Source organism: Erpetoichthys calabaricus, chromosome 15 (assembly GCF_900747795.2).
Source record: "Erpetoichthys calabaricus chromosome 15, fErpCal1.3, whole genome shotgun sequence".
NCBI classification, from domain to species: Eukaryota; Metazoa; Chordata; class Cladistia; order Polypteriformes; family Polypteridae; genus Erpetoichthys; species Erpetoichthys calabaricus.
In genome coordinates this window covers 5,871,061-5,879,848 of record NC_041408.2, presented here as the reverse complement: position 1 = coordinate 5,879,848, position 8,788 = coordinate 5,871,061, and the positions used below count along the sequence as shown (strand labels likewise).

Genomic DNA, 8,788 nt, shown 5'->3' with positions numbered 1-8,788 from the left:
AGTGATGGAGGAGGTCACTAATGTGGTCTGGTGCCAGGCCATTTACAGCTTTACAGATCCATCCATCCATTATCCAACCCGCTGAATCCGAACACAGGGTCACGGGGGTCTGCTGGAGCCAATCCCAGCCAACACAGGGCACAAGGCAGGAACCAATCCTGGGCAGGGTGCCAACCCACCGCAGAGCTTTACAGATCATCAATTGAAATTCCTATTCAATAAAACACATGGATTCGGTGACGGTGGGGCAGGATGGCTGTGATGTGCTCGTAGGCAGCATATTCAACAGCGGCTCAATCCAAAAGGTAATTTAAGGATGTTGTTTAAAAATGACGTCCAGTGAGATGGATACAGAATTTTGAAACTGGAAAAACTGTAAAATCAAAAATAATCTTTTCCTAATTCCATCCATCCATTCAGCAATGCATCCATTAATCTCCCAAACCCACCTGTACAGGGCATCAGGAGTCTGTGCAAACAAACACAAGGCACAAGGCAGGAACACAACACCACAACAGTTTGATTACATCGCTGGAAATGCCCCCCACCCACCCAGATCGTGAGGCGCCATGTCAAACCACACTTACACACCATTGTGTGTACAATCATCAGAATTCCATTAAGCGTCTGTAAATCACAGCCAGTATTTTGATTTCGGGGTAGCTGTTTGCAAGTTCATCACTTGTCTTTTGGGTGGTCTGCACGTTTATTAAAATAAAGAGGCTCATCTGGATGTATCGGATCCACCAGACGTCCAATCTCGGGGGGCAGGCGGTGGGCTGACCACAGCATTTCCCGAGTTTAGCCCGCTGCGGTGCCGCCCGATCACCATGATTTCTTTACAAGATCGCGGAGCGGAGCGTCTGCAGCTCGCCAGCGATTTAGCGTGGTTGCCATAGAGACGAGTGAGAGACGGACACCTGTGGTGGCTCTGAAGTTTGTGCGCCTGGTCCCTGCGCGCGTGCAGCTGCTCCAGAGGCGCACTAGGAGGCGCCGGGCTCCAGCGGCTCAGATGCTCCCAGTGAGTCAGTCAGTACGCTCAGTAAGCGGCAGCGGCAGTAGAAGCAGCAACAGCAACAGCGGTAGCGGCGGCGGCGGCGGCGGCGGAGAAGAAGCGGAGGAGGTTCGACTTCTCGCTGATCTCCAATTCTGCTCGCTCTCCATCGGGATTCACGAGCGGTGGCAGCAGCGGCGGCGACAATGAAGAACGGAGCCGCACACGACTGAAGCCGCTGCAGCGAAAGCAGACGGCGCCTTGTGTCCTGTCCTGCCCTACCCTGGTAGCGTCCCGTCAAAGAGCCGTCTCTCGTGCTCTACACCTATAGATTCTGCATCTGACTGGCGGTGTAAATGCATATAAATGGCAGGGGCACAGCCTGGGGTTCACGCTCTGCAGCTCAAACCTGTCTGCGTCTCCGAAAGCCTCAAGAAAGGCAATAAATTCATGAGATGGGATGATGTAAGTACTCGATGTCAATGTCATGTGTTTGTATTGTGCGCGTGTTGTCATGCATGTTCCGTAATAAATAAAAGTAGACCGCGCGCAACATGCTGGATGTTAAATACACTCACGCTGTGCCAACTTAGCACCGGCAGCACTCGGTGGACCGGCGATCGCCTCCAAGCGTCTAGAACTTTAATGTCAGACCCGATTCATGAAATGTTAGACCACCGTTTCGTTGTCAATGTGATAAGTCGCGAGGCAAGCACAGCCTCAAGTTAGAAGCGGGCAGGCGGGCGGGCGGTCGAGCGTGCGTGAAGCGAAGCGCACTGAGCGGATGCCGCCGCTGCGTAGGCTGCGTAAACTGAGCAGCAAGTCAAGCGGCATGCAGTACACGCAAACGAGCGGCGGCGGGGCCGTCACGGCAGAGCTACAGAGACGCTGTTGCGCCTTGACTGGCAAGCTGGCTACACTTGGAACTGTTTCTTTAGCTCGATCAGCAGAAGAAGCCATTCAGATATGCGGTCGGGGGCGAACGTGAAAAGCAGAGTAACAAGACATGCCGGAAGTTCTTATTTCGTAGCGAGAAGCGTGGATCTGATCTCATCGGGGCTCTGGAGCTGTCAGATCGTTTGACAGCTCATTTGTTGCTACACGATCCGGTTTGGGGAGCGACTACTCGTTCTTACTGTGTTGGCACGGCGAGTCAGCTTCGGAAACTACTCGGGCTACCGGGATGCAAATCTTCAGTTTTGAAAGTTAAGCAGGAGGACCAAACCAAAACCACATACGCGTAGAGTACAAATGTGAAGGACAGAAACCCCCTACAGCCGCTTTAATGCCTGTCCTCAAATCGTCTTTGCCTTTTTTATATTTATCATGTAGATTTTTTTTATGGGTGTCATTTATTGCATCAGTTATTGCCACAGAATCTGGATTGTTTATATACACGGCGTAACATTAACGTTTAGAGGGCACAACGGTTCATTTAGCACTGGCGAATTTGAAGTCTAGCGCCTTGTGATGGTTCATTGCATTATTAAATAACGATTGAGGGCGTATTACTGATGGCACAGCCACTTGCAGTAAAATGCCTGTGTGTGCAAATATTGTTTTATATAGCGCCTGTCTTCTCAATCTGCTATGTAGCACCTGTCATATTTATTAAATAGCGCCTTTCATACGTACCTGGCATTCTCCTTTATTATTATATAAAGGTTTTCCTATCTATCTATCTATCTATCTATCTATCTATCTATCTATCTATCTATCTATCTATCTATCTATCTATCTATCTATCTATCTATCTATCTATCTATCTATCTATCTATGTAATCCTGCCGACTATGCTATCTATCTATCTATCTATCTATCTATCTATCTATCTATCTATCTATCTATCTATCTATCTATCTATCTATCTATCTATCTATCTATCTATCATATAGTGCCTTTCACATCTGCTGTATCTGTCTAGGTCTGTCTGGAGACATGTCAAACCCCTTGGCATTTATTCTTTATTTATGATGAGATTTGTTCACGGTGACTAAGATGCAACTTTCAAATGCACATTTAAAGTCAGAAAGCTGGGCTTTCGGATATACTGGATGTGGTGGTCTTCACGCCACCGGTAAATTACGCTTGTTCCCTCGCACCACAGAGTTCTGTAGTTGCAAAGCGGAGCAGAGAAATTACGATGCCCTTGGATATTAGAAGTCAGCATGTAAACGTCATTAGTGAAAAATGCCCGTCACCCCTTAGACCACACAAAGCCCAGTCAGAGGTCTCCCATCAATCTCGGTGGCACTTCTATTTCTTTTTTACGCCGAACATATCTAATTACAGAGCCTGGTGAAGCGTGAGGGGGGCTTTCGCTAGCCACCTGAAGGCATTGGTTTGGTTTGCAGACAGCATGAAGCCTGTTGAGCGTTCCTGGCAAACTGGCACTCGGCCTCTCGGGGAGGACGGTTTTCTCTCTGAGAAACTGAAGAAGGATTTTTCATGTTTTGTGAGTTTGCAGTCTCTGTCGTGTCTCCTCAGTGACCTTGCTTTGACTTAATATTTTTTTTGTTTGTTTTAAATGAGCCCAGCCAGTGCCCATAATGAAATATGCAGGCAGTTTATCTACCCTGTTAGTGATGTTCTTCATGGAGAGCACAGCTGATTAATTTAGGGCCTGATTAAAATCTGTAATAATCTGAATTGAGTGTTATTAATGAAGCTGGTCTATACCAACAGGTTTAATTATTTAACATGCAAACACGTGACATTAATCCATTCAGTCTTTCTTGACGCCGTTTAATCTAATGGAGGATTGTGGGGGCCGGAGTCTATCCAAGCAGCATCAGAGGCAAATGGGGGGTGGGGGGTGGGGGGGGTGCTGGGGTGCATTCAGTTTCGTTCATTTCAGATGATACTTATATGAACACGTAACACCAAATTACAACCAGAATATGACAAGAATAAAGTGCAAGACACGTTCAGCAGGTGGGTTCTAGAACCTTCTCAATCCATTTCAGGGTTATCTTGTGGTCAAAGTCTATCCTGCCAGGACTGGGCAAACGGCTGAAAACGGGGCTGGGGAGGACTCTACTGTGGTCCGTCACAGGGACCCCCCCTTACGCACACGTGACATATCACACAGGGTGACACTTTGCACTCGTAATCGTAATTAATTCCCTTTTTCGGCCTGAACATGTCGGGCTGTCGTAATTTTCATGACATGCTATTGCGTACCGTATGTTTACTGTATACTCGCGTATAAGTCGGGTCTTGAAACCTGAAAAATCGATCATAAAATCAGACCCCGACTTGTTGCAATAGACGTAACACTGCATTTAGCTTCTTTAATTATGATAATGATAGTGGAAATAAAAAAAAAAATCATAAAATGAAATGTATTACCAAATAAATGGCAGTGCGCTGTCTATTGTTGTGTCCTTCTTTACACAGAGAACCACAGACACATATGATAAGTGACCAAGTAGTGTGGTAGACAGGAGGACTTTAGGGACCTTCAAAACTCAGCTTGATGTTATTTTACTAGAATTACGTGGACACAACCGGCGAGCTTTGTTGGGCTGAGTGGCCTCTTCTCGTCCAGATTGTTTTCAGGTTGTTGGTCCTCCTGGTGATGTTGTTCAAATTTAACACAATTAAAGGGGTTCCCCCTTTGGGGTTTCATCTGTTCGGTTGTAGATGTGTTGTCATGATGTCTGCAGCACTAAAAACTTTATTTTACTTTATGGGTAGCATGTTAAGACCATGGACATTTTGATATTTTGCGGTTATTTATCATAGTGTGAAATCGGGACCATCCCTGTCACCTGGATGTCCGATCTCTCTAGTAAATGATTGTTTCAGTGAAATAGTTAATCATTAAAATCTGCAGATAACGGAGATGTGTGAAGTTAATACCGCGTAGAAGTTTATTTGCATTGTGCATGATGGCTTACATGCCACAGGGTCTTTTATTCATATAATAATAATAATAATAATAATAATACATTTTTTATATTTATTACAGCGCTTTTCTCACTACTTACAGTACTTTTCATAGTGAGTGGGGAGCCACTTCAACCCTAATGTGTAGCACCTGGATGATGCGATTGGATACGTTTTTGCACCAGTACACTCACCATACAATAGCTGTTAGGTGGTGAAGTGACAAGCGAGAGATAGCCAATCAGAGACAGGGGGTGATTAGGGGGCCATGGTTGGCAATTTAGCCTGGACATCGGGATTCATCCTGCTCTTTATGAAGGATGCCAAGGGATCTTTTATGACCACAGAGAGTCACGATTATGATAATGATAGTGGAAATAATAAAAAAAATATATATCATAAAATGAAATGTATTACCAGGAACATGATGGGGACGTAGCGGCTTATCGTTCCCATTACATCTTTATATTTACATGGCATGTTTAGTGTTATACATGTTATTGTTAAACTGATGATATATAAATTAAAATACAATAAATAATAGTTATTGAAAGAATATGCGTCATATTGAGTACAGTTTTTAATAACGTGTACACATGTATGTTTCCGTGATGCAAAAAATTCGGATGGTTGTTTAAATAAAATACGACTTCCAGCGGAGTAATTTTTCTCAAAATTCATATGTTTACTTTTTACCTTTTGAAATATCTATACAAAATTTGAAATATCTACCTGTAATTATAACCATAGTTTACTTGAAAATTCACCAAATCAGTTAAAGGACCACTTCTCGTTGTTACAAGTGGCCCAAAAGTTGATAGGATTCCTTATTTTTGATATAAAGCAGGGGTACAAAATCTCATCGATCAGGTCAAAGTGTTTTCGAGTGATCGTGTTTACACACAGACAGACATCATTTCAAAAATCGTGAGTGGCTCTCCCCTCCACTTTCTCAAATACTCAGATATGGTGATGGATATTTGAGAAGTACCATATATACTCGCGGATAAGTCGGGTCTTGAAACCCGAAAAATCGATCCTAAAATCAGACCCCGACTTATACGCCTGTTCAAAAATACCACACTTACATTTATTTATTTTTTACATCTTCTTGCTTCCTCCAATCTTGCACCAGTTTCTCAAATGCATCAAATTTTTATTACCAATTTCTTTCGCCACTTCAACGACTTTTAATTTTAACCCAGCTTCATATTTTCTTCTGGGGCGGAACGGTGGCGCCATGGGTAGGGCTGCTGCCTCGCACTTAGGAGATCCGGGTTCGCTTCCCAGGTCCTCCCTGCGTGGAGTTTGCATGTTCTCCCCGTGTCTGTGTGGGTTTCCTCCCACAGTCCAAAGACATGCAGGTTAGGTGCATTGGCGATCCTAAATTGTCCCTATTGTGTGCTTGGTGTGCAGGTATGTGCCCTGTGGTGGGCTGGCGCCCTGCCCAGGGTTTGTTTCCTGCCTTGTGCCCTGTGTTGGCTGGGATTGGCTCCTGCAGACCCCCGTGACCCTGTAGTTAGGATATAGCGGGTTGGATAATGGATGGATGGATATTTTCTTCTGATTGAAGGCTCCATCGTAGGTAAGCGAAAATTTAACAGAAACAAAACACGAATTAACCTGCAGTGAAAGCTGACTCGAGTGCCCCCGGCTGGCACAGGCTTTGGATCTGCATCACCATCTAATGAGGGCAGGAAACTCACTGGATGGGACATTTTAACCTTTAGGCAAATTCTTTGGTCTGAAGTCTTGGTGGGTCATTAACGTGTCAGCCAAACGGTTCAGCGGTCTTAAGGAGTCGTTCCACTTTTTCCTAATGATTAACAATATTAGTGAAGGTGTGTGTGGGTGGGGGAGGGTGGTCAGTTTTTTACTTTTTAAACAAATGAGTTTTTTTGCAAAATTGTTATTTTTTTTTATTTGGGAAAAACAAAAAAGGTGTAAATCCCCTCGCGGCCACCAGTAGCCTCTGAGCCCTGCCGTGTGTTCCGATTGTGCGAATCTGACGGTTTCACGACGATCATTTTAAAGCAATGCCTCCTTCCGGTTTTTCGGCTTTCCTTTTCCAAGCCGCTGACGTTAAGTTTGGCTTCGAAGTGTTATCTGTCTTCCTTCTTCTCACTTAACGGGACACAGTCATGTTTTTTTTCCGGGCGGCTGTGCCAGAACTTAGGGTAGAAACGGTTAAGTCATCAGTCGGAAGAACGTTATCTGCTGATATCGATGTTTTCGGAGCTTTGTGGTACGTCAGCGCAAAGTCGTGGGTCTTGATTGGCCAATCCAGGTAGCGTCGGTGACGCCTGTGGCTTGTTTAGTGGGGCAGCGTCCATTACACGTGTGGTCTTTAGACCCCACCCCCCCTGGGGCTGACTTCTTAATTACTGCTGCCTGATTACATTTGACCAGTGAATTTTCTTCACATTCTGGTATCCTCCTCACCTGCTACTATGTCGTTGAGCCCACCAAGATGGCAAGTGGGGACGCAAAGTAGAGCAAGGGTTGGTGCAAAGTGCTAACATGTGCTTTTCATTTTCACAGCGGTGCAAAACAGTGTGACGCTCCATTTCATAAATAGCGAAATAAATCATCCGTAAAAACAGGTGACGTTTACGTTAATAAATAAATAACGATAAATACGTCCAGAAAGCAACGTTAAATACCCGGGCAGTAGCCCATCGTTTAAAAACAACCGTGAACCACAGGGCTTCCTTCAAAAAGGAAAGGAGTGGTGGCTCTGAGGCTAGGGATATGCCCTGCCAATCGGAAGGTTGCCGGTTCGAATCCCGTAAATGCCAAAAGGTACTCTGCTCTGTTGGGCCCTTCAGCAAGGCCCTTAACCTGCAATTGCTGAGCGCTTTGAGTAATGAGAAAAGCGCTATATAAATGCAAAGAATTATTATTAATTATTATTATTAAAAAGCATGAGGAGACGTCAACCATCAGGCACAGTCGACCTTGAAATCCTCCCTTGTGTCCCTCACTGCCTTCCCTCGGCGTCCTGGGGACGCCCGTGAGCCCTGCATCTGTGGAGGCCTACCCAGAGCCCTTAATCGCTCAGCAGGTGTGACCCCGGTCCCTTGGCCCAGCACTCCTCTCCTGACCGCCTGCCTGCTTCCTCTTCTCACAACCCTCTCCTCTTCATCTTCCTTCTTTTCGTTTGAAACCTTCGCCTCTTTCTTTCCCCTTTTTCTTTCTCTGGCTGTCCTTCATACCTTGGATTGGGTCCCCCGTGTCTTAATTACGACCCGTCTGGAAAGTGGAACCAACCGCGTCCTCACGTTATCATAAACTCGACCAAGAGCCAGGTTTGGGACAGCCACCTGTATATTATTTTCCTGCCTGCAAAATTTGCAAAATGATAGCACTGATGTGACGATTCAGAGTCACATACAGAACTAAGGGGATAAGGGAAAAGTGGCAGCTTTTAAAGTCCAACATAAGATATGACATCAGAGGGGCCGGACCCGGAAGTGTCTTCATCCATAGGCTCGTACCTGGAAGTGACGTCAAAGGAGTTGGAAGAAGGCTTGACGTCAACAGGACTGGGTGGGATTTCCCGTGAATGGTCTGTAGAAAAGTGAGAATAGGAGTCGGTGCACTCTGCTACGTCCCAGTGTGGCTCGGAATTACTCTCATTCGAGCCCTTTAGCTGCCTCCCATGCGCACCTTTGTGACAATGTGCAAGCACGATCAGCCCCTCCCCCCCATGTCCCCATTAAACATTCCGGGAGTTGGGGGCACACAAACACACCGTTTTTATTTAAAGATGCACCTCTCCACGGACTTCTCTCTTCATTACTCCGTTCTGCATGGAAACACGACATTATAAAAAATTCCACAGCCATCACTTCAAACGTCACGGAGCAAATGACATATAAACAAATAAACAAATTCAGGTGT

At 45.4% G+C, this 8,788-nt stretch overlaps 1 protein-coding gene across 1 annotated transcript in view; it reads left to right on the top strand.

Moving 5' to 3' along the window:
* Positions 1 to 674: 674 nt before the first annotated feature.
* LOC114666239 (1-phosphatidylinositol 4,5-bisphosphate phosphodiesterase beta-1) overlaps positions 675 to 8,788 on the top strand; it is a 550,124-nt gene continuing 542,010 nt past the window's right edge. The window contains 1 exon segment of the mRNA XM_051919279.1: positions 675 to 1,459. Within this exon segment, the coding sequence (XP_051775239.1) occupies positions 1,361 to 1,459 (99 nt within the window). The 5' untranslated portion in view covers positions 675 to 1,360.